We start from the raw sequence: 25,556 nt of genomic DNA, 5'->3' as shown, positions 1-25,556 counted from the left end.
CATCTAACTAAAATCCAAGGAAGGCAAATTGCTACTATGATCATTTCCCTAAAGCAACTCTCATTCACTTTGCTTTTCTTCTCTTTTGGAATAGAAGTCTGCCATAAATGTTTAATTAAATGGAAGCCTTTCCACTGTTAATGACAAGCTGCTTGAAAGGCTTTTCATTTTTTAAGGACGGGTGTGTTTAAAACAGTCCCTATTAATTTCCTGATATTGATTCTCTGGCTGGGGAAGAGCATAGAGTATTCAGCATACGGCTCCTCTGCAGACTATGTTCAAGGCAGCGGTTTGGATTGAGAAAGGGCACCAAATGCAGTATGCGTCAAATAGACCATCGCTCAATGAAGTCACTTAGCTATTCAAAACATGTTCAGCCATCACTCAACCGTTTGCACTAAGAATGTTGGGAGGGGGGCACGAAACTGGGCGCTCTTTCCCAGACATAACCATTTCCCAAAGAGCGGCTTTTGCTCAGTTTGGGTTAGACCCTGGGGCCACATCAGTTTCTCCCTCTCCCGTCCGTTTCCCTCTCTTCTCCCCCATCTCCTGGCTTCAAGTCCCTGCATCGCTATCCCATGTTGAGCTTAACAAACAATCCTGCGGTCCCCGCTTCCCAGCGCTGCCTCAAACGGCCTCCGGCATTGGTTCATGTCAGAAGCAAAGCACATAACCCTTTCTCTCTGCACAGAAACATGTATCTCTCTGTTCACGCTTTTCTATGGGTAGCTGTAGCTTGTACATTCAGATACGGATATATATATATAGCCATTCAAATGCAGTCCCTTTTGTTCAAGTCTGTTGCTAAATGCAGGTTGTATGACCTGCAGGAGTTTTTCGCTTTTTGTTTTGTTTTGTTTTTTTCTGTCCTTATTAATGTATCTCAGAAACACATGCCTTCATCTGTACCCTGATCTCCCAGGCTTTACACTGTGGGGACCCCTTGGCCCACAGCACTTGCCCAGACACACATCTCAGTGATCCTGCAACATCAAGGCAAACAGCTGATACCCCCGGGCCACTGCCCCCCCTCCACCCCCTCAAGCTCCCCAAGCCCTTGCCTCCCTCCCGGCCTCCCTGCACAATGTCTGATGCTCAAGTTGACTTCAATGCTGACTGTATTGCTTCTGGATAACAGGCATGACACTCTGCGTGGAAGTGAACTGGTTCTCAGCCTAACCTGCTAGTCAGTTGCTGTTTATTAGAACTTGGGCTTGTTTCCTGTGAGAGATGTATGTATTTTTAGACTTTGTAAACGTTAAAGCACACAAATACACACACGCAGCCAGTCGCCCCGAAAGATATGTGTGGCTCATAGACATTACAAAATGCTCTTGAACTCAGCTTGAGATCCTGGAATAATTAGGATTTACCAAATAAGGATTCTTAGAAACAACAGATTTTTTTAAAAGGAGATTTGCAGATGATGATGTGTCTGGGACTTTTGGGGAGTAAGGGGAGGAGGAGGGGGAAGGGAAGAGCATTTTCGAATTCTTCATTACGAAAAGAAGAGCAGCGTTGAGAGAAGCAATTATTTTCGCCCCTTGTAGATGGCAATGCTACACCAAATGGCAAATCCTAATGATTCCAAAGCAGGCAGAGCTCATTTGACTTTTAAAGACAATCTCTTGTTGTTTTCATCATATCACAGATTATTCCAATGAAGAGGTTTAGGGGAAGGGGGGTGGTGGAGGCTTGAGAGTTGAGTATGGTTTCTGCTTATTGATTTTCTTTCCTCTGAAACTAACCCAACCAACCTTGATCTGTGGTGGAAGGAGTGAAGTAAGAAAATGGTGGAATGTAAAGGGGACTTATTTGGAGGAGGGTGGGGAGGGGGAGTGAGAAGGGGAGGGGTGAAGTGGAGAGGGGGAGGAGATGGGAAATCAAATACCTTCTAGGCAGCAGGTTCTCCATAATCCAGAATGGGTCATAACTTCCTCGTTCTTTTTGCTGGTTTCATTCTCACTGACACTTTTGGTCTTGCAAACCCCTCTGGAGTAGAGCCAATAGTCGGTTCCCACAGCTATGGTCATCAGACTGAAGGCAGCGAAAGCACCAACGGTGGTTAAAAGCATTTGAACACCTCGATCAAACAGCCCCATAATTCTTCATTATATAAACACCCAACCGACTTCTGGTTCTCGGAAGAGTGTGTGTGAGGGTGCAAGTACTAAAGCAAAAAATAAATAAATAAATAAAAATAATTCCACTACTAATATAATGGATATATGTGTGACTAGAGACTATGGAGAGATATAAAAACAGGGAGGTAAGAAAGCTCACGGAAGAGAATGTAAATTATAAAGATCACACGGGAAGAGAGGCTTGCCTTTTGAGATCAGAAACTGTTCCAGTTGCAGTAATCTTTTTTTTTAAAAAAGGAAAAAAATAAAAAGACACCCCCCACCCCCCCAAGTGAGATGCCTTAATCTCTTTTCCTAAAATTCCGGTCTCCAGTTTCCATATGTGATAGCTAATTTGGAGATGGCTTCCACAGTGAACCAGGGAACAGCCGCATTCTCAACACAATCTCTCATGGTCGGGACCTAGACAGTTAGAGATTGTAAAAGCCGGGATGCAACCTTCGGTCTTCGTGCTGGGCTCTGCGGCCTGCGCCATGAAAATCCTTTGCTTCGCCAGTTCTCTTCCTTGGCGGGGCGGGGGGTGGGGGGTGGTCTCGGGCGCTTTCGTTTCAGACCAGACTTCCCAGTATTCTGTAAGCCCTTGATCTCAGCTGAACAGGTGCGGGGGTCTCGCCTTCCATGGTTTTGCCCCGGCAGCGGCGGCGGCGGCGGCGGCGGCGGCGGCAGCAGCAGCAGCAGCAGCAGTAGGGCGGGCAGGCACGGCGGCGGCGGCGGCGGCAGGACGAGCAGCGGCGGCGGTTATTGTTAGTGGCAGGGGTAGTGTTGGCGAAGTGGGGGAGGGAGGGGGTTTCTCCCGAAGAATCGAGGCGGGTTTCCCTCCCCCTATCTGCAAAGCTCCTGGAAACAAGGGAGCCGGCGTCTTGCTGCAGGATGGGCCACCCGCCTGCCCCCCCACTCGCTGCCCGCTCGGCCCCCGGCGGAGGCGCTCCCACCTACTGCATTACCGGGTGGTGCTGAACTGGACAGCTCCCTGCGCCGCTTGCTCCGCGCGCTCCCCGGCTCGCTGGGCGGCCCGCCAGGAGGGGGGCGCGGGGCCGGAGTCCTCCCTCCCTTCGGGGGTGGCAAGGCCAGGGCAGAGCGTGGGGGGGGGGGCTCCTTTCCTCTTTTTACCCCTCTCCCCAGTCCTAAAATGAGCGCTGTCCTGGGCTCCCGGAGCTCAGAGGAAGGCGTAGCTAGAGATAGCTTGCTCCCTCTCCCTCTCCCTCCCTCTCTCTCTCTCTCACTCTCTCTTCCCCTGCCCTCCCCCCTTGGTGTTTCTTCCAGCTCAGCCTCCTTCTCATTCCATCTCTACGTGCCCAGAGCTTCAAATACAACCCTCCCATCACAGTCAGATGGGCACAAAACTTCGACCCGCCGTTTCTCTGCCTGGAAGCGGTGAAAATATAGCCTGGATGGGTAATACAAACACGATCTATATGTGTTTTCACTTTGCTGTTTTGGGGGATTTGTTTTGTTTTATTTTATTGGCACGTCAGCTGCCTCTCCTTTTGGTCGTTCCTCTCTCGTCTCTTTGTCTCTCTCCGGCTTGAAGGGGGTGTGCTGTGCACTGTGTGTGTGTCTCTGTAGTTCTCCGTGAAATTCTGAATGTGCTCCTACAAGCAGACATTTTGGAAAGATTATTCATGGAAAAGGGGGTGCGAAAGGGTGGCTGGTGGCTGGGGCTTGGGCAATGATTTCCATCTCAGGGATGAACATGTTTGCAGGGGAAGTGGGAGAAATGTGAATCCTTCTAAGTTCCCGTGTCATTCATAAACTGGATCGGAAGAGATAAAAATCTCCCTGCTGTGAACACTGAAACACATCACAACCCCCCCCTCCCTTCCTCAGCAGAATGCTATCCTGGGTTAATTACAGTGCTACCTCTTCTTTCTACATGTGCAACTTTTCTTTAATGTGACTCCTGGAGAAAGAAGCCCATCAGATTCCTGCTGCTATTGATTACATTTTTCTCTGATCAGTTTCGTAGTTAAGTGAGGGACAGCACATGAGGCATGATGTAGGTGCACTTTTTCATTTTTGGGGGGAGGAGCCTAGAGAGAGGTGTGAGTCTGGTGGGTCCGTTGGGGGTTACAGATGTTTTAATTGCATAACTCAGTTATTCCATACTTTCTTCTCTTTCCCTCCATTTTTGTCTTGAGATCATTTGTTTGACAATTTCTCACTGATTTGGTGATTATCACAGAGTATGTAATAGACGACTGAATTAAGAACAGACTTTTTTTTTTTTTTTGGTGTTGTCTAACTTCTTTCCCTTAGCTGAGGGTAGGTCTGCAGGTATAACCAGTGCATACTTGTTGGTGTAGAAAAATGACCTGTTTCTCCACCCTGCATAAAACTTCCTTTTCTCATGCTCTGTTCCTTTCTCAGGAGGGAAGGACTCCTACGAGGGGCAACTGCTATGCTCCTGGCATGTGGGAGACGGTCCCCGTGTCTGGAGAACAGAAGCACAATTTCAGCAACCTTTGCTAAGGTACCTTTAGGGTATAGCAAGATATTTGCAGACTGAGGCTTTCTCCAGTTTTGTTTCTTGTCCTGTGAGGACAGGGATGGGAACTGGGAGGGGAGAGGGGCTGATGTGCTGATCCACTGAGCAGGGAACTTAGCAAGTCCAGCCAATGGTTCGGGTGGGTGATTTTTTTTGGCTCTGGTCTGTAAGGAAAAAGTGAAGGGCAAGCGGGAAGGCCCCTTAGATGTGCTAGGCCTTTTTGGGGGTGGGGGAGTGGAGAGAGGCTTGGCTGAAGCCACACAAGACTGAGCAGCTTGCCATCTCCTACGCTTGTCACCTTGGTTGCCTCTGACCTGTCCAAGAAGTCCCTTCAGACTAGAGCCCTCCTTCTTAGCCACCCATCCCATTACCGACCAACCCCTGAATCTTTTGCTCAAATGGAATCAGTCCCAGAGGCTCAGAAACTTCTGTTTGACCACAGAAGCTGGTAACATCTTAGCCACTGACTCTAGCTGCAGCTTTAGCAGCATGTGATTAATCTCCTGGCGGGATAATCATTGAGAGGAGGAAAGGGGGTTGGGGGGAATGTAACAGCTTTGGGCTGTCAGTGTAGACAGAGCAGACTTCTGGAGACAGAACAGGCCTGGGGCCACAGGTTAGCCTCTGCTACTTAACTGCATGACCGCAAACGAGTCAGTTTCCTAGAGCCTCAGTTTTACCGTATGTAAAATAAACACATTGGTACTTGCCTCTTCCTCCTTTCTGGAGTTGTTCCTAGTTACTGCCTGCTTTTCACTGCTGCCACCACCACTGTGCCCAGGCCTCTACCGTCCCACTTCTAGCCTTCATTGTGCATGCATCATCTCTCTGATTTGTGAGCTCTTTGAGGTCACTACCTGTGTCCTGTTCACCATGATGTCTTGGGGGACCTTGTGCAGGGCTTGATACATAGCCGATGCTTGATAGCAATGGCTGAGTGATTATAGTATGAGATGGGTAATGTGCCTGGAACACAGTAGGCGCTCAATAAATGTGGCTTGCCTCTCATTTCTTCTCCCCACTTTTACGTCCAGTTTGGTCTCCAGTGTCCTTTGCTCTAACTCCTATTCCGACCCCCTTCCCCCTCACTGACCTGGCCTTCTCCTCAGGTCCCTTCTGCAGACCCAACAAGGCTGCCTGAGAAGAGCTGGCTCAGTGTGAGCCCCATTACATGGTTTGGGTCCACTGGGCACACATACTTAACAGCTGCTGAATGGGTGCTCTTAGGGGAGCAGCTTTGTGTGCCTGCGGTTGGTTACTTGGGAAGGGCTTAGAGGAAATTAGCTGAAATGCCACAGGCCTATTTTGAGCTCCTTCTTTGATGGAGTGGAAATAACATGGGATTTGGGTGCAGCAGACCTGGCCTTGAAGCACAAGGCTGCTATTTCCTCACTTTTGACCTTGGGCAGTCTCTTAACCTCTCTGGGAACCTCTCTTCATCCATCAAGGAGGACCATGGGAGGAACCTTACGGTGTGGTTGTCAGTATCACATGTTAATAACAATAACAGAAGCCAACATGCCAGGCACGGATCTAGGCTGAATCCCACTATAACCCTATGAGACACGTACGATCATGATTCCCATTTTACAGATGAGGAAACCAAGACACATAGTGGTTTAAGTATCTGGCCTGAGGCTGCCCAGTTAGTGAGTGACAGAGCTGGGATTCTAGTCCAGCAGCCAAGCCTAAGAACCTATGTCTTACTCACTGTGCCTTGACCCAAGACACAAACTTTCTGAATAAAGGTATTACACCAAGTTTATTTACTTCTCATCCATAGGCTTGGCAAGAATTTAGGGAGTAACTTCTAGGTGCTGAGTGTTTTCACAGAGGTTCTTACACCTACCTTTCCAACAACCCTGTCAATGCAGATTACTATCTTATCCTGCAGGTGAGTAAGCAGAGGTTCATATATCAAGTTAACTGGAGGAGTGGAGATTTGACATTTTGCACTGCTTCAAGTTCTGCTAGCTCCAAGTCCCACAGTTCATTTATTGGTTCAAAAAATCAAGCACCTACTATGTGTCCAGCACCATGCTAATCTCTGGGGATGTTGAGCAGGACAGACACAGTCCTTTCCTCCAAGGACCTGAAGACAAGCAGGAAGAGTGGACAGGTAAGGAATAGCCACATTGAGGTGAGGAGAATGTTAGGTGGTGGAGACCAAACCCAACCTAGGGGGTGAAGGACATCCTCCCTGGAGGACAAGACATTTAAACTGAGATGCAGGAATGAGAAAGAGTTAGCTAGGCCAGGGGGTGAGAGGATGAAGAGGAGCTGAGAAGAGGAAGAGCATTCTAGGCTGAGGGAACAGCATGGGCCTGGTTTAAAAGGATGCACAGACGGGAAAAGATGATTGGCCAGTTTTAGGGAAGACATGCTAAGTATGGCTGATCTAAAGACAGTGATGGGAAATGTTTTAGGCTAAGAACGTGGAGGCCATGGAAAGGAGGTTGGAGCCTAAGAAGCAATCCAGAGGAGGCCGGGGGGCCAGGGAATATGAGAAGCGAACACGGAAGCAGAGAAACAGCAGGGCCGCTGTGGTGCAGCTCCCAGCACTAGACAGTGGCGGCCTGGACCAGCAACAGCAATGGGAATGGAAAGAAGTGGAGGTCTTTGGGGGTGTTGGGTGAAAATTAATACATATTGGTGTGCGTCACTGAGACAGCTGCTCTGAGGAAGAAGGCTGGACAGGGGTTGGGTGCAGGGCATGGGGAGACTGAGAATTCTGCTTTGGTCATGTGTGTAGTTTTGCTACGTTCTACTGCCTCTTCACTCCCCTGCTCCCATTCTTCCTCTTCTCATCGTGTTCATTCATTCATTAGGACTATAAATCATTCATTCAACTACGTTCTATTCCCCCCCCCCCAATTAAACCTCACAAAGGCAGGGATTTTGGTCTGTTGTGTTCACATTGTATTTCTAATACTTAGAATAGTGCCCAGCCCATAGTAGGTGCTCTATAAAATGAATTACTTTATTGGTACAAAAATCTAAATGCATGCATCCAAATGCATATCTGCTCTGGGGCAGGAAATGTGCTGAGGTGCTAGGGAGGCAGATGAGATTAAAATACACAAATCAGGGAGCTTGGCAAGCAGACAGCTGATTCCGGGGCAGTGTGACCCAGTCCAGGGAAGATCTGGGGTGTGTGGCATTCCCCACTGTGTGCTCCCACGGCCCCTGAGAATTCTCCTCTTGTGGTACTTCTCTCCAGATTTGGAATTTCTGTTTAATGGCTGGCACGTAGTAGGCCCACAATACATATTTGCTGAATGAATGCATGAATGAATGAATAAATGAATGAATGAACGAACAAAATGAAGACATGTGCTATGGAAGTCCAGAAGGACGCATTTATTTCTCTCTTGGAGTATCTCAGAAGGCTTTGCTTTGCCGATGAGGTCACTCTCAAAGGCCAGGAGGAAAGGTCACAATTGGTCAGGGAAGAGAGAAGGGCATCACGAGGAGAGGAACAGCACATACCAATGCAAGTGGATCTGAAGCAGTGCAAGGACCTCAGGAGGTTGGTGTGGCTGATGGGGATGGAAGGAAGCCTGGGGTTAACTCCAGAGAGACTGCTATGTCCGGGGTGATAGGCCACCCACTGGGGTCACTGCCCTTGTGGCCCTTGCCCAGGAAGAAGCAATGAAGTGGGCAGAGGACAGGCCATGGAATTAGAGCTGGTTTTGAATCCCCGTTTTGCTAGTTGCTCTCTATGTGACCGGGGCTGAGCTTCCTCATCTGTAAATGGGGCTAATAGGTGCCTAGCTTTTTCCTATCTTAAGTCCTTTGCACTTACTATTCCTTCTGTTGGAATGCTTTCCTCCCTGAACACTGGATCCCTAGCCCATCATTCAGGTCTTAGCTGAGAGATCACTTCCAGAGAGTCATTGCTGGTCATACAACTTAACCTGCCACTCTATACAACATTGGCCTGTTTTGTTCACATCATAGTGCTTCATGCAACTTGACGTTTCTTGTTTATTATCTGAAGTCTCTCTCTAGCCCCCTGCCTCCCCCAGGATGTCAGACCACATTGGTCTTGTTCATTACAGTATCCCCAATGCCTTGGAAGTGCTGGAAATACTGCAGGTGCTCAGAGAGTATGTTTTGAATGAATGACTAGGGTCAAGGTTGTAAGGAGTAAACAACAGGGACCAGATATAAGCATTTGGAAGACAGTGGAGCAGGCTTCTAGAAGCTCCTGATAGTTGCAGGTAGGGGTGGGAGGGAAAGGTGAAGGTGGCCCCGAGATGCTATGGAAGACTGGGAGCCCATGGTGGGGAGGCAGTACCTACCAGTGTCAGATTGGGGGAGGCCTGGGTTCTCCATGCTGCTCCTCCCGGGCCTGCTCTGCTCTCTTGACCTCATGTATAGGCCACCATGGGTGACTGGAGACTTCTAGGCCAGATAGCTGTTCAGCCCCACGCTGGAGCAGGCATAGCAGCGAGGCTCTGATGGGGCTGGGAGGAAGGGAGATGCTAGGAGACTTGGCAGGTTTCATGCCTTGCAGTGCTGAGGGCAGCCGAGAGAGCCTCAGGGAGACCCAAGTGTCTGCTGCCAGAGGAGGCTGGAAGAGTGGGGCCAGCCCGGCTCTTAATGGAGTACGTGGGGTTAGTCCTGAGCCTGGTGAGAACCAGAAGCTGAAAATCCACACATGGAGGCAGCCATGACCAGAAATCCCACAGAGAAGCGGCTTTCCCACCTGGGACTTGCAGCCCTAGTCTGAGCTCAGAATCTCTAAAGTTCTGTCCCTCCCCCAACCCCCCCAGCCCCCCTTCCCCCGGCTGGTGTGCGGTTTCACCAGGAACTGAGCCACGGTAGAGAATAGTATGATAGAAAATCAATCAGAAAGTTACAGAGTAGAAACAAATGATATAATAACTCGACACATAAAGATGCACAGGTGAAGCAAGAGACAGAGTGTTAAAGGGCAGAAGGGCAGGGAGAAAAGGCGATTTCCAGCAACTCTTTGGGGAATCCAGTGGTAGAGGAAGTGAGAGGGAGGCCATGCGCCTGGACGAGCAGGTTTGGGAGGGGACAGAGAACGGGTCCTGGGTGTCCTTCATGGCCAGACTCAGCCACCTCAAAGCCTCTCCTCTTCCACTTCCCTCCCTCCCTCCTCTCCTCCAGTCAAACCAGACTCCATGCTTGGATCCCATGGCCCCGCGCCTATCCCGGGGCCTTTGCATCACAGTTTTGGTGTCTGGTATGCCCGTCTTCTGGCAGCTGATTCAATCCCTCCTTCCCACAGCTATCGGCTCGGAGACCCAACTGACCACCCAATAGAGAAGCCTGCCCACCCCTCCTCCATCATCGCTCATTCTTTACCTCCTGAAATTTTCTCCTTAACCCTTAGTAGCACCACCCCCGCCTTATGTATGCATTTATTTTCTGAGTTCTAGTGTAAGGGTAGGGGTCTGGTTGTGTTATTATCCTCCCTGCCTCTCCCACGGTGTTGGTCCCCCGGTGTCTGGCACATAGTAGGTGCTCACCAAATAACGTGTGTACTGCTCAAGAAAGCTCCTGGGCCAATAGGAAGAGAAACAGAGGCTTCAGCAGGCAAGAGGAGGCAGGAAATCGGAACGGCCTGGTTGGAATATCCCGGGAGAGTTGGCCTGGAACTCTGCACAGGGAAGCCAACAGTGTCTTCAGAAGATGCTGGAGGTTTCTGGGAGGAAAGAGGGGGTGACTTCCAAGGTCCCTGGGCAAAGTGGAACTTGGAGAGGTGACAAGCAGGAAAGACAAGGGAGGGCACTCCTCTCTGTGTGGGTTTCGGCCTACCAAGAGGAGGGGCTGCTGAGCGGCATGGCAAGACCATGCAGGACCCGGGGGATGGGGTTCAGATGCCCCCTAGCAGCGCGGCTTTGGGCAAGCGACCAGGCAGTCCCAGGTCTCAGCTGGCCTGTCTGAAAAATGGGGCAGCGTTGCTGGCCTCGAGGTGCTATGCTGACAAATGAAATAAAAAAGTGCTTCTAGTGCCTCCTTCATGGTAAAGCCCTAAATAAATATTAGCTACATGTCGAGCTCCTATTGGGTGTTATGTGCTTTGAATGAAATACAAAAATGAAAATGACATGGTCCCTGCTCAGAGGCAATCAGTCCAGTGGAGAGAGACCTGCCGGTGGCACTCAGTATGATGTGGATGGAGGGCAGAGGTGGGCATGTGGACACCGCGAAGAAGGCGAGACAGTGTCACCTGGGTATTCAGCATGGGCTCCTGGGACTTGGTGGCTGCGGAGCTGGGTCTTGAAGGATGAGTGGAAGACAAGGAGCCGAGGAGGCCAGGCACGGTTTTCCAGGCGGAGGTAACAGGGGAGGTGGAACATTCATGCAACAAGAATTTGTTGGAAAATAAACACTTAAAAAAAAGATTTAGAAAATCAATCCCTAAATCTTTTAATTATTTTTAACTGAAGAGGTGTTGGTGATTTTTGCAGACCATTTGTTACAAATAAAAACTACATTCTCGAAAAAAAAATGGTTTCGTTGAGCACCTACTCTGTGTCGAGGCACATCAGTGAGTGAGACTGGCGCGGTCCCGGCCTCTGGGAGCACGCACGCCCAGGAGGCAGGCCCTGAGTCACTGATTACGAACTGACTGTTTAATTGCAATCATGCGTGCTTGTAGGTAGAGGGGCCGCAGGTGGTTCTGTTTTGCCGGGAGTGGCTGGCGGAGATCAGGCTGATGGGGGCGGTGGGCCGGATCAGGGCGAGCTGTGAATCGGGCGCAGTGCTTTATGGGCTGTCACAGCTCTGGACAATGAATACAAAGATGAACAAAACCAAGGCCGGCACTGGCAGGAACCAGTGACTGAAGGTGGAGTGGTAGAGGGCAGTCCATGGTGTGACCGGAGCACAGCACGGAAAACCACAGGTGGGAAGGCTTCATGGAGGAGATGACCTTTGCCTCTTCCTCCAGTGGAATAGCAGTCCCAAAGCCGACTACCCTGCCTTTCAGGGGCGGGCTTCCGTACCTGCAGGTTTAGAGGGGCATCAGTCACAGCCAAGAATGGCTCAAGAGCAAAGGGTTCTGAGCCTGGCAGAGCTCTTTTTCTAGGCCTTGGATGGAAGGGAGGGAGGAACTAGCATCATATTGAGCTATTGACCCAAAGACCAGACCGTGGGGAGGACCAACAGGCTGCTCCTAGGCCGAGGGGACCCGGGGAGTGGGGGGGCTGCTAGGGCCAAGGGCTAGAAATCCTGGCTCCACCCCTCCCCCACAAGCCAGGTGAACTTGAGACAGGTTATTTCCCCTCTCTGCCTCTGTGTGCCTCTCTGTAAAATGGGCATCATGGTGACTTTACGGGGCTGTTGTCATCATGAAGATCAAGTGTGTGTCTCCCCCTTGGAAGTTTTAAGTACAAACGATTTGTTATTATACTCTACCAAGTGTATCACCGATTCTATAAAATGTGGCTGACTTGGCTCCTTATAGGAATGGTCTAGATGGCCAAGGGTGCTCTGTGGTGGATGGGAAGGGTAGCCAGGTCCTGAGCCTACTAGATGAGGCCCAGCACCACACCCTGCTTTGTCCAGGCCTGATGGGGGCGGGGGGCAAACTGCAGCAGGGAGAGAAGACCCCACCTCCTGACCCTGGTGGGTGTTGCAGGGTGTCACGTTCCTCTTTCCCTACCTTGGCATTCTCTCCAACAACCCTGCGTGCCTGAGTGCCCCTCTTGGCGTCACTGGAGGCCCTTGCACACTGTGAGCAGTCTGTGATCTGAGCCAAGTAACTTCCTGCGTGATAATATATCCACCCACTCCAGGGGCCCGTGTGGAATTCAGACGGAGGGCCTGCCTCCCAGAGGGACGGGGGGCTGCTTCCCGAGGCGGGGGGTGCAGCCCTGCCCCCAGACCAGATTAGGCTTGGTGCCCTGGCCAGGTTCCCCCCAGCCTCCTTCCCTGGGGCCTCACTTCCTTGTGCTGCAAATACTGTTTCTCGTCTTTCTTGGTAAGTCCTGAGTCCCGAGAGGCTGCATCCTTGTCCCTCATGTGCCTTACTGTGTCCTTTGCCTCTTGAGCAGAGTTTGGTACAAACCAGGCTCTCAGTACGTGTTTGTTGATCAATAGGGGGAGGGGGCCAGGTGGAAGGAGAGAGAAGAGGAGCAAAAGTGATATAGCAGCACATTTTCTTCAATGATGGGGGTCCTGTTGACCACCCAGCTCCCACATTTGTTGAGTGTGGCCTGTGCACGAGGTATGTTTCACGTGGTACGAACTCCTGTGACCCTTACAGCAAGCCCTCCAGGGGAGGTCTGTCATAGTTCTCGTTTGACAGATGGGGAATCCGAGGCACAGAGAGGTTAAGCAACTTGCCCAAAGTTACACAGCCAAGAAGTGAGAGAGTCAAGATGCCAGCTCTCAGGCTCTCATGCTGTAGGGTCTCATATTTGCTGAATGCCTGCTGTGTGCCAGCCTCATTGTCCTTTAATAGTACAGAAAACCCCGGGAAACTGAGGCTCAGGGAGGTGAACATGCCCAGCCAAGCAGCCAGCAAATGGCAGATTCATGATGGTTTGCACCCAGCTCTCCCTGTATATAGTTCCTGCCCCAGAGTGGGGAGAGGCCCTGCAGGGCACCTGCCCCTTCCCTTCCCCGAGTCACGGACAGGTAGACATCTACTGAGCTCTTGCCTTCTTTCTGGCCTCACACCTAGGACCACCCCCTGCTGTTAGGGGGCTATACTTAGCCATGGAGACCACACTGAATGGGGTAGTGGAAACAACACGGAGTCTGGAGCTAGAAGACCGACTTAGAGCCCCAGGGACCTGGGGGAAGGTGCGTCACCTCTCAGAGGCTCAATTCCTTCCGCTTCGAAATGGGAGAAATCACATGCCCCCCTCAGTACAGTATGGATTAATTCAGATCACACACCTAGGGCCGTAGGGTACATAGAGGGTGCCCGGGAAAGGTGGGAGATGGTAGCATCTCCCCGCTGAGACTCTTCAGTGGGGTCTACACACTGAGGCCTGGCCACATCTCCTCCGATCTCGTCCGCTTTATCTCCTCCGTAGCCCTTGACCCCCACGTATGCCCTGAGTTCAGCCATGCTCCCCTTCTTCCTCTGGACCAACCAGGCCCTTTGGTGCTACCCGTTCTCCTTCCTCCTTTCCGCTGGGATCGGTGTGGGGATGATCTGCAGAAGGGCTGAACTGGGAAAACCCGTCGTATCGGCTCTTTCTCCGTCTTTCTTTTTTCCTTTTGCTTGTCTCCCTCCTCCATACACATTTCTCTCTCCCACCCCCTTCATGCCCATGTCAGTAACCTGTGTATTTCTGCATGTTCACACAATCATAAACAGAACGTACCTGCAGCTAACATGCACACATAAACGCACACCTGCGCCTTTTCCTCTGCCTACGCACGTGTGGGGCTTGAGCATTGTTTCACAAAGCGGGGCCCTGTGAGGCACCCCTTTTGCGTCTTGCTTTATCATTCAAACAGAAACACCCATGAGGCTCTGAGTCAGCTGCATCAGCCCTAATTCATTCTTGTAATGCATTACAAGCATTCTGTTTTATAGTGAGCACTAACTGTCATTTCTTCATCCGGTCTTTTACTGACAGGCATCCGCTCTACTTCCTGCCCTCCCCCTGCACCCCGAGCCTATAAGCAGTGCTGCTTATAAACACCCGTGTTTGTGTATCCTTCAGCTGGAGCTTTTATTTTGATGGACTAGAGCCCCAGGAGTGGAATTGCTCCGTTGAAAGGTATATGTATTTTTTTTAACTTCAGATCGCTTTCCAACAATGCTATAACTTGTCACCTGTCCAACAACAATTTTATGAGTCTGTTTCCCTTCATCCACGCCAGCAATAAGTGTTAGTGGTATTTTTAGTTTTTGCCAGTCTGACGGGGACAAAATGAAATCTCACAGTTACTTTAATTTCAAGTTCCCGTGCAACTAGTGAGTTAGGGCCTCTCTCCGTATGTTTGTTGGCCATCTGGATGGGCGCTGTCTTGCTGAGTCTTATCCTTTGACTCAACCCTCCTTATGAATTTCTTATCAGTGTGTGAGAGCTCTTTGCCTATTATAAATATTAACTTTTTGTTTGACATCTGCTGACATTTAATTGAAGAATAATTGACACGTAACCTTATATTAGTTTCAGGTGTACAACACAATGATGTGATCTTTTATACACTGCAAAATGGCAAATAGTTTCATATTTGAATTCCTTATTTTCATATTGACTTTGTGAATGGAATCTGTTGCCAAAGAAGTAATTTTGGGGGTAAAATGTCTTTTTACGTACCACTTTCTTGTTTTCTTTTTTTCAGTGTATTTTATTTATTTGACAGAGAGAGAGAGAGAAAGAGCACAAGTTGGGGAGAGGGAGAAGCAGACTCCCTGCTGAATAGGGAGCCTGATGCAGGGCTCAGTCCTAGGACCCTTAGGGATCATGATCTGAGCCGAAGGCGGCCGCTTAACAAACTGAGCCACCCAGGTGTCCAACTTTCTTGTTTTCTTATGCACTGAGACCGACCCTGTCTTCTTCCACATGTTCTCGCAAGATATTTATTGTTTTCGTTTATTTTTTGGATGTTAACTCTTCGAGCCATCTGACGTCAAATGAGGTTTCAACTTCCTTGCAAAAGAGAGCTGGTTGTGCAAGTTTCATTAATTAAACAATGACCCCTTTCCAACCGAATTGAAATACCATCTCTGCCCCATATTGAATTCCTGTGAACATGTTGATCTAGTTCTGCTCTCTCGGTCTGTTCCACTGATCTTTTCATTGCTTCCCCACCAGCCCCATCTGAATTTGGTAACAGGGGCCTCAATGTGTTCTCGCTTCTAGTAAACCATGCTCTTCCTTGATATTTTCCCTTTCATTGGATCTGGTTATTACCAGGTCTCCCTTCTTCTATGTGAACTTTGAGATTAGTCTAGTCAATGGCATGTTGGTCACCCCTGGAGCCCAGTCACTTACATGGGGTCAAGCATCTAACTGGGGAGCAGGAGATATTTGTGGAATGTTCTTGCTGCCCTTCTCCTTCTCTAGGACTATACAAAGTGTTAAAGAGGAATATGCAAGCCAAAAGTAAGTTAACATGAACATGTGTGTAGAGTAGACAACTCTAACTAGAGAAAGCCTCAGAGATGTTGAGACTCAGAGACACTTGAAGCAAAGAGAGAGAATCATTGGTTTTTCCAACCCCTGTTTATTGGACACCTACTGGATGCCAGACCTTAATGTAGGTCTGGGGATATAGTGGTAGCCAAGGCCGAGACAAAAGTTTGGTTTTTGGGGTGTCACAAGGCTATTGTGCTCATTATTTTTCCACGTAATGGTGATATTTTGGTTACATTTAAAATAAAGAGTCCCTGTATTTTAGAGTTACATCCTGAAATATTTCCAGATAAAATTATATGAAGTTTGGAATCTGTCTCTAAGTAAGCCAGGGGTGGGAGAACTGAATGGAAGTACAGCTCAAAGAAGGCTGAACTGATCATTATGGGAGCTCAGTGATGGTTTCATCGGGCTTAATGGCTTCATAGTATAATATTTATTATACTACCCTTTCTACTTTTGTCTGTGTTTGAAATATTCCATAATAAAAAGTTTAAAAGATGCATACAGAGCTTATTATGTTTCAGGCATTATTCTAATTGCCTTACATCCATTAATTCATCAAATCCTCAAAAAAGCCCTGTCTCAGACAGCTGGGGCTGCTATAACAAAATTCCATAGACATTTATTTCCCACAGTTTAGGACGCTGGGAAGGCCAAGATCAAGGTGCTGGCAGACTTGGTTCCTGGTGAGAGCCCTCTTCCTGGCCTGCAGGCAGCCATCTGCTTGCTGTGTCCTCACAATGCAGCGATCGAGCTCTCTCGTCTCTTCTTATAAGGGCCATGATTCCATCATGAGAGCTCCTTCCATAGACGTCACCTCCAAATACTGTCACCTTGGGGGTTATGGCCTCGACACACGCATTTGGTGGTGGTGGTGATGGTGGGAAGCACAACTCAGTGCATAGGAAGCCCTATGAAGTGGATATTATCATCCTAGTTGAGACAGACCAGGCCCCACAAGATTCAGTAACTTGCCCAGGATCCCCCCGCTGGTAGGAGCAGAGCTGTCTGGCCCCAAGGCCCTGCTGTCAAGCACTGTGTTCTACTTCTTTTTTTTTTTTTAAAGATTTTATTTATTTATTTGAGAGAGAGCGAGTGGGAGGGAAGGGCAGAGGGAGAAGGAGAAGCGGACTCCTTGCTGAGCAGGGATCCTGACGCGGGGCTCGATCCCAGGACCCCAAGATCATGACCTGAGCCTAAGGCAGATGCTTAACCGACTGAGCCACACAGGCGCCCCCACTATGTTCTACTTTCATGTCTGTTCATTCCAATGAATCTATAAACGAAGAGCTCTATATATAATATGATATAACATATATAATAAAATAATTTCATATAGCAGGAAGGACTATGAAAGATGAAGGCAAAGGTTGTGGGAAAGAAGGGAAAGAAGACCGGTAGCCCCGTAGGGACTGAGACTGCTGGGGCAGGGTCCCCCTTCAGCAGCTGTGACCAGAGAAGGGCCGTCCAAGGAGCCAAGACCCGAACGGAGGTGGGGAGGCCATGTGGAGATCCGGGATAGGTGTTCAAGCAGAGGACTGCCAGGTACAAGGACTCCGAGACAGAAACAGAGGGTTTGGTGGGGCCGGAGCGCGGCCAGAGAGGATGACGGCCGCATAAGCAAAGTGGCGGGAGCAGATCTTACCGCAGACCGTGGTAAGGCATTTATAGGTTCAAACGAAGGAACTAAGAGATCTCAGTAGGATCAAAACGATTTATTGGATTTATTAGCTCAATGATCATTTAAATACATTTTCCTACATTTTGCCCTGCTAAATTCATCTGTAACAGGAATAATTTAATTCCGAAGCCAAATTAACTGCTCTTTGCCTTCTCGCAAAGTCACCCGCTTTAATTTTTTTTTTTTTTGCATAACTTGATTCAATTTTTCTGCTCTTGCCGCATTTTCTCTAGCTCCTACACAGTTTTTGAGGTGGTTATAACGTTATTATCTTATTATTAGTCACTACCAGGGATAATTCACTTTCCAATTGATCTATGCTGCTTATAAAATGCCAAATCAAGTGGAAACATAGGAAGCAAGTGGTTAGTGACTCCTGAAAGCCAGTGTAGACAGAAAACTGTGTGTGAGAGGCTGGGGGCCGGGCCTTGCTGATCTCCGATGAGTTGAATTTACCTGGTTGAGCAGTGCAGATGTCAGGAGCATCCTCAAGGCAGGTTGTCAAGGGCGCAGGTGGTGGCAAGTGCTTGCATCAGACTCAGTTGTGTGTCCTGAATATTTTACATGGTCCCTGCTAGTTTGTATTTGTTCTAAGTAAGTATCCAGCAATGTCAAGTTCAAAGGATTCTGTAGACAAAATGTGCCCAAGCAAAATGTTTCCCTTGGGAAAAAAAAAGGCTGGCAGTACTCAGACATTTGTCATGTAGCCTTCATACAAGCCACACTTACCACGCGGGTGGAGGGGGAATGCGTGTTTGGGGGCCGTTAGGCCCTTCTGCCATTTTGACTCGAGCCTGGAGAGTGTCAGTTGTGGACAAGCAAGGTTCGGGCCATAGACATTTGGTGGTTTATTTTACGGTAGGATCACCTCTGATGTTGCCAGTTGGAAGAAAAGAGGCTGAGGACAGAACATAAGATGAACAGAAAGGAGAGGCTGTAAAATAAAACTTATTCTTTGGATAAGAGGATGCCGTTGAAAAGGGCAGTTTATTCCTGAAGGAGGGTGCCTGGTCTTTCAGGCTGTCAGCTAGTGAGGTTTTGCTGAGTTTTTTTTTTTCCTTCTGATTCTTGACTAGTTTTTTTTTTTTTTGGAGGGGAGGCAGCTTGGGGGCTACAAAATCAAGATGAAAGGGGCAGAAGGAAATGGACAAGAAGCCCACCATTTAAGACTTGGGAGGAATTTTTCAGGGTGCTGGAGGAAAGCACGTAGAAGGAGTTGTAGGGGAGGTGAGAGAGGCCAATGGGAAGGTGGATTTTTTTTTTAAGATTTTATTTATTTTTTTGAGAGAGAGAATGAGAGAGAGAGAGAGAGAGAACATGAAAGGGGGGAGAGTCAGAGGGAGAAGCAGAATCCCTGCTGAGGAGGGAGCCCAATGCGGGACTTGATCCCGGGACTCCAGGATCATGACCTGAGCCGAAGGTAGTTGCTTAACCAACTGAGCCACCCAGGCGCCCCGGGAAGGTGGATTTTAAGAAATTTTGCTGCAGTATGTGTCCCTCTGTGGTGTCTGAGACACATAATTAAGGAGCTTGAGTTATCGTGAGTGTTTAATTGTTGGATTGATTCTTTGACTGTTACACGGCCTCGTGGACTGGACCACGTGGCTCCAGCTACAGCAAGGCTCCAGGGACAAAGGCCTGGATGCTAGCGGAGGCTGCTTGGGGAAGATGGTGGATTGGCTAAAGATTTGGTGAAAGTTCATGCCAAACTATACAACTTAGAAATGAGACATTGTCGGGGCGCCTGGGTGGCTCAGTTGGTTGAGCGACTGCCTTCGGCTCGGGTCATGATCCTGGAGTCCCGGGATCGAGTCCCGCATCGGGCTTCCTGCTCAGCGGGGAGTCTGCTTCTCCCTCTGACCCTCCCTCTCGTGCTTTCTATCTCTCATTCTCTCTCTCTCTCTCTCAAATAAATAAATAAAATCTTAAAAAAAAAAAAAAAAGAAGTGGCAAAAAGAACACTTTAAAAAAAAATAAAAAAAAAAAAAGAAATGAGACATTGTCTTTTGATTTTTAGGTGCTAGGTAAAACAAACAAACAAACAAACAAAAACAAAAACAAAAACAAAAAACCCAAAAAAGCCACAAGAAATAAATAGCTCTGGATAGAGAATCAAGAGACGTACATATTTGTCTTTGCTAATTCATTAGATGGTCCCTTCCTTTATTCAGTAGATAGTACTGAGTGATCAGTTCTATATGCCAGGCTATATGCCAGGCCTGAGCTAGGTGGAGGCATATAAAGATACATTGTTCATCTTTCTGGGTAGTAATTCTGTGCTGTGTGTTGAAGGGTGGGCGGGAACTTATAGACAGACAATGGAGGGAAGGGAATTTTAGGCAGAGGGACCAGGATGTGCAAAGACACGAAGTTAAGTTTAAAATGGCAAGTCTTCCGAAAGTGGAGAGCAGTTTAATGGATCTCAAATCTAGAGTCCGTGAGTTGGAAAAACATGTGATTCATCTCCTTATTGTTGGCGTTAAGGATGTTTTCGTTTTACATGATTATAAATAATGCTGAGATGAACATCTTAATGCATAAAATGGTTTCTGGATTTTGCTGTAGGGTAGGTTCCTACAAGTAAGAATGACAGTGAGTTTCAGTGGGAGAGTAACCCAGTGGGTCTTGCCCTGTGACTTTGTCCAAGTCCTTCTGGGTTTCCCTTCCCTGTCTCAGAACATGGATCACAGGAATGAAAAGGACCTTTCTAGGCCTCACATGCAGACACCTAGTGGCATCAAACTGTGCTTTGTCTGGGACTTGTGAGGGAGATCTGGATTCCTACTGACTGAGAAAATTATTCATCATTTCATCTCAAGCCAGTCACATCCCTCCTGTATGCCTTGATTATTCTATTGGCTCAGCAAGGATACTAAAAGAGACTTAGGGAGCCACAAAGTGATATTTGTGAAGCTTTTTAAATAAAATAATTCAGTGGTCCAGAGTACGGAGTTTCCTTCCACACCATCTCTTGTATGCAGGCTCCTCCTTCTCTTGCTTTCCTGTTCCCTGGTCCACTGGCCCCCTCCCTCCTCCTCAGGGGGCTGGAGGAGGATGCACCCTGGAAGTGATATCCCCCCTGAGAGTGGCCGCTAACTTTATCAATGTTCAGCAACTGTTAATCACCACGGATGCATGGATATGCTCTGAGCTCCTCTCCATGGAACCCTCTCCCCAGAGACTGCACCGCTTCTCTGGGAGGAGTCCCTGAAGCTCTAATAAGGGCCAAACTCACTCCTTCTTCTTCTTCTTTTTTTTTTTTTTTAAGATTGTATTTATTTGAGAGAGAGAGAGCGAGAGAGCGAGCATGTGGAGCCTGGCTTTAAATGTTTGCTCTGTCATTGACTAGCTATGTGAACATGTGTGAGTTACTAAATCTCCCTGTGCCTCAGATTTTTCATATGTGGGGTGGGTTGGGCATGGGTTTGGCTTCTGTGGGGGGCTTGCTGGGCTGAACTCCGAGCTGTGGATTAACCACAGGTCTCCATTTGTCTTTCATTCTGTTTGTGCCAGTGGCCACCTGGGGTCATGTTCTTGAGAAAGAAGACAGGAGCATAGGAGGGCACGTCCAACCATGTCAGCACATATCAAGTCCCTACTGAGTCACGTCTACTAGTATCCAGGTGGCCAATGCAAGTCAGTGGGGCAGGGACGTGTGTTCCCTCCATAGTAGGGGGGAGGTCACTCTTTGTTGAATACTAATTCTATCGCATTATGACACGGTTTGTTGTGAAGGTTAAATGAGATAATAACTTTTAAGTGCTTATAACAATACTTGGCATGTAATATGGGTTCAATGACAAATACCCTAATACTAGGGATGATATTAATCCTGCTGTTTGTATTAGTATAAGTACATATCAGATACTCTTCAAAATACACATTCATACTATAGTGTAAATGTCTGATAAGATAGTGTGACACAGACCTCGAATGTTTATCTCAAGCAGCAAATGTTTAAGCCAAAAGGGTGAATGCCTAAACGTGGACTTTTGAGAATCAGTAAGATCTAGCAGCTGAGAAAAAAGGGTTCTGGAATTAGCCAAATTTGGGTCATAATTCCACCTCTGCCACTTTTTTGTTGAGTGACCATGGGCTGGTTTATTATCTTCTTTTTTTGGTTGGTTTTGTTTGTTTTGTTTTGTTTAAATGGTGGTTGGAATTTTTTTTTTTTTAAGTTTCTTTGTTTATTCAAGTAATCTCTACACCCAACGTGGGGCTTGAACTAACAACCCCAAGATGAAGAGTCGCATGCTCTTCTGACTGAGCCAGCTGGGCGCCCCTGGTTTCTTATCTTCCCCATGTTTCATAGAGCTGTTGTTGAATGGGAGAAGATATTGTAAGTAAAGCATGTCATAAAGTGCCTGGCACACAGTCAGGTCCTTAAATGCTCATGGTGAAAAAGGTCTGGAGTGGGGGAGGGGGAAGGTGTCAGAAAGCCTCCCGCAGAGCCCTGACCCTTCCCAGAGGGTGGGCGCTGCTTCAGCTGTGTCTTCCGGTCCACCCAACAAACATTCATGTAGTACCTACTATGTGCCAGACGTTCCTCTGTTCGATCCGTGCATGCCCACAGCTCACTACCTCATGGTAAATTCCATGGAACATTAGTTCCATTGGATGTTAAGTAGGGTGTCATACTGAAAATGACAAGTTGAGTTTGGGAAGCTGAATTAGAGAGCACTCAACACTTTCCACGACTGTGGGACTTTGAGCTTTGCCTATGTGTGTGTGCCTTGAGGGCTGAGGACTATGGGCGTTGGGTCTCCTGTGACTGCAGACTCCTTCTTGTGGAAGCCTCTGGGGCTTTCTTCACATGTCCGGAGCATGCATCCTCATCTCCGCCCACTGTCACTGTCTGCGGTGGCATGTCCCCACCCTGCTGGCCGCCATGGCCCCGTTCCTGGTCTCCAGCCTACCGCGAGGGCATGTAGAGTCAGTTTTCCAAAATTCATGCCCTTTGAGCCATATACTGTCCTCCCACATGCATGGTGCAGGGACCACCTCTCTCCACCTTTGCCTTGCCGGTTCTGTTCACCTTCCATGACTCCACCCCCCCCCCCCGCCCCCAGGAAGACTCCTGTCCTGGTCTGGGATGGGAGCCCCTTTTTGAACCCTCTCTCAGACCTAACGGTACTGCCTGGCACCCCCAAGCTTCCCACTGTCTCCTTCCCAGCATCTTCCGGGAGACTTTGGGTGGGGACTGCTGTGTAGCGCTGTGACTAAGCCCATAGGCTCTGTGGCCAGAGGGTGGGGATTTCTGACTGTGGGCACCTGCCTGGGCCTCAGTGTCCTACCCTGTGAAATAGGAATCATGGCCACAGTTCACAGGATGCCACACGGAGGGAGAAGCAGCTTTTGCTCTCCATTCCCCATGCCCCTTCCTGGCGGGGAGGTGGTGGAGTGTAATGGAAGGAGCTCAGACCTGGAGCCTGGCTTTGAATCTCAGTTGCGAGACAAAGAGCAAACGACTGTACACCTGAAAACCTAAACTTCCCTCTCTGCCATATGGGATGATTGTATTTCTCTTTCATCGGGTTGAACTGAGGATGACCAGAGGCTCTGAAGGTACAGGAACTGACACAGGGCAGGTGCTTAATAAATATAGTTTTTCAAATTATGTGGGCGTGCATTAGACCAGTCCCACGAACCTGGGGCGTGTGACTCCCGGGCTCCCTGAAAGCCAGCATGGGAAGGCGCCTTGGAGGACAGGTGACTGTACAACCTCATTTTGCAGTGGAGGAGACCGTACTTTTGCTTCCCGTTTACCTGAGCATGGCATGAGGGTCACCTGCCTTTAGATGCAAAAGGCAATCCTAGTCATCATTATTACCCTATTTAATACCAACCCTGAAAATTGGGGGTGCAAGACACCCCCTGTGTCATTGGCCTCCAGGAGGGAATAGTTCTGTTACCCCTTTGTCTCACGCTCCCAAGCCCAGTGGCTTGTCCACACTCGGGGGCATTCTCTTGACATTGTGAAAGGCACAACCCAGTAGCTCACAACCCAGTAGCTCCCTGGTGTTTGCAAAGGCACGAATGCCTAGCACAGGTGTCGCATTTCACAGCCTACGAAGCCCTTTATCCTGCACCGTACATCACTACCCCTCTTACACCTCTAGCGCTTTACAGCAGATCCATCACAAAGCGTCTGCCGGGATCAGGGATGCCGACCCCAGCCTTACAGAAGAGGACGCGCAGGCCCAGGGAGTCACACTTGGGCCTGAGACCCTGCCTCTGGGGTGACCCTGGAGGCGAGGTTCCCCGAGGGGAAGAGGTCCAATTCCGACTCTGCCCCGGTGCCCTGGGCTCGGCCTCCTGCAGAAGATGCAGCCTTCCTGAATGAGGCTCGGGAACGCTGCCACCGTTCAATGAGCTAATGGTGAAATCGGAAACTCAGGGCTGGTAGCAGAGGCAAAAAAAAAAAAAAAAAAAAGACAAGCTTTGATTCATGGGCCGGAGGATCAGTGAATGGGGAAGACAGCCCGCGGTAACAAAGGAAAAGCCTGAGCTTCTAGCCGAGTCCCTCCCGGGGAGAGGAAGATCGGGCTAAGTGGAGGCCTGGGTCAGCATCGGAGCCTGACGGGGGAGGTGAGGGAGCACTGCTGTTTGGAGCAGGCCTGGTGAGCCCCATCCGTGACCCGGGCGGTGGGGCAGGGGGCGTACTGGTTCTCACTGGCTCTTGAAAGCAGGGTGTGTAAAGTCGGCTGGTAGGAGCCAGGCACAAAATAGAGGCTCACAAAATAAAAACACCCGGAAACTTCTTTCGTTAGGGCAGAATGGAGAGAGTGTCCTGTCTGTTTAAGAAGATGCGGATCAAATCTCTTAGCTGCCTCCACTGGTCTTGAATGAATGAACAAGGGAATTTTTACCCTGTCAAATCTGTTTCCTAGTTCCTAGTGGACCCCTACTGGGGTTATGAAAATGTTTAGAAAGGGAATAACTCACATATCTAGGGGGTTACCACACACGGGGCCCTTTCCCAACCAGGCTCTTCCATCTGCTCTTCATATAGCCTCACTGAGCTGGGCGTTATCATCATAGGACAGGTGAGGGCTCAGGGATCAGAGAGGGGCAGTGATTTGTCCCAGGCCACACAGCTGGTAAATGGCAGAAGTGGGCCTCCAATCCCCAGCTCCTTCTCATACTTCATCTTAATTTGGGAGGAGATGGAGATGCCTGAAGGTGTGTGTGTGGGGGGGCAACATGACAGTGTAAGAAGGAGAATATTATTGTACCTTGACTAGTTACAGAAGTTTCTTTAGCCCCTTCACACTGGTGAACTCTGCAAATGTACTCTTTGGCATGAAGGCTGCTAAGCGGCAGCAAGAAAGCCTCCAACTCCTCACATTTTGGTTTACACGCCAGTTTCCCAAATTAATGGAGACTTCCTCTGTGTGCTAGGAGGGTGGCAAGAAAACTTCCCAGCCTGAAATGGGGCAATGATGGTAATTAACGAAGTCGGGTTGTGCGAAGGGCCTCAGCTTTCGAGGTAAACAGGAAAAGGTGATAATGTATTTTATTTTCTCTAATAACTGCTCCCACTGTGCCCAGTTGAGCTTCGTCCTTCTGGCTGGCCTCCTTTAGGACACCTCAGGTCCATTCCATAACTTGCCGATCACTTTTGGTTATTAAAAAGAATAATTTCATTTTTATTGTTAAGGCTCAACCTTTTTCATTTTTTTTAAGGATTTTATTTATTTAGTTGACAGAGACAGCGAGAGAGGGAACACAAGCAGGGCGGGTGGGAGAGGGAGAAGCAGGCTCCCCGCTGAGCAGGGAGCCTGATGCGGGGCTCGAACCTGGGACCATGACCTGAGCCGAAGGCAGATGCTTAACAACTGAGCCACCCAGGTGCCCCAACCCTGTTCATTTTAAAATATCGATTTCACACGAAATGTGGGGCTCCGCACTGGGGTCATGTGTGCGTGCCCATGTATGTGCACGAGTGTGCGTGCATGCCTGTGCACGTGTCCACAGGTGTGTTTGCATGTGCATATGGGTGTGCCTGCACGTGCATGCATGTGCACATATCCATATGTGCACATGCATGTGTGTGTGCATCGTCTGGAGTTGGGTCCAGGAGAAAGCTGCCTCCTCGTGTGACTGCATCCTGCAGGTGGATTGTGGTCATCTGGGTGGTTCAGACCTGCTGCCCTCTC

General features: G+C 48.9%; 1 protein-coding gene and 1 long non-coding RNA gene across 2 annotated transcripts in view; one reads left to right on the top strand and one right to left on the bottom strand.

Moving 5' to 3' along the window:
- CACNG2 (calcium voltage-gated channel auxiliary subunit gamma 2) overlaps positions 1-3,327 on the bottom strand; it is a 110,484-nt gene extending 107,157 nt beyond the window's left edge. Inside the window, exon 1 of the mRNA XM_027595794.2 lies at positions 1,892-3,327. Coding sequence (XP_027451595.1) covers positions 1,892-2,102 — 211 coding nt within the window. The 5' untranslated portion in view covers positions 2,103-3,327. The remainder of the gene's footprint in view (positions 1-1,891) is intronic.
- The window catches only part of LOC113923161, a 39,862-nt gene that overhangs the window by 3,583 nt on the left and 10,723 nt on the right, over positions 1-25,556 (top strand). Inside the window, exon 2 of the long non-coding RNA XR_003520195.1 lies at positions 6,524-6,748. This is a non-coding gene — a long non-coding RNA (uncharacterized LOC113923161). The remainder of the gene's footprint in view (positions 1-6,523; positions 6,749-25,556) is intronic.

The sequence above is a fragment of the Zalophus californianus genome, chromosome 9 (assembly GCF_009762305.2).
Source record: "Zalophus californianus isolate mZalCal1 chromosome 9, mZalCal1.pri.v2, whole genome shotgun sequence".
NCBI lineage: Eukaryota > Metazoa > Chordata > Mammalia > Carnivora > Otariidae > Zalophus > Zalophus californianus.
The sequence above is the reverse complement of the archived record's forward strand: the minus strand, read 5'-3'. Positions and strand labels throughout refer to the sequence as shown.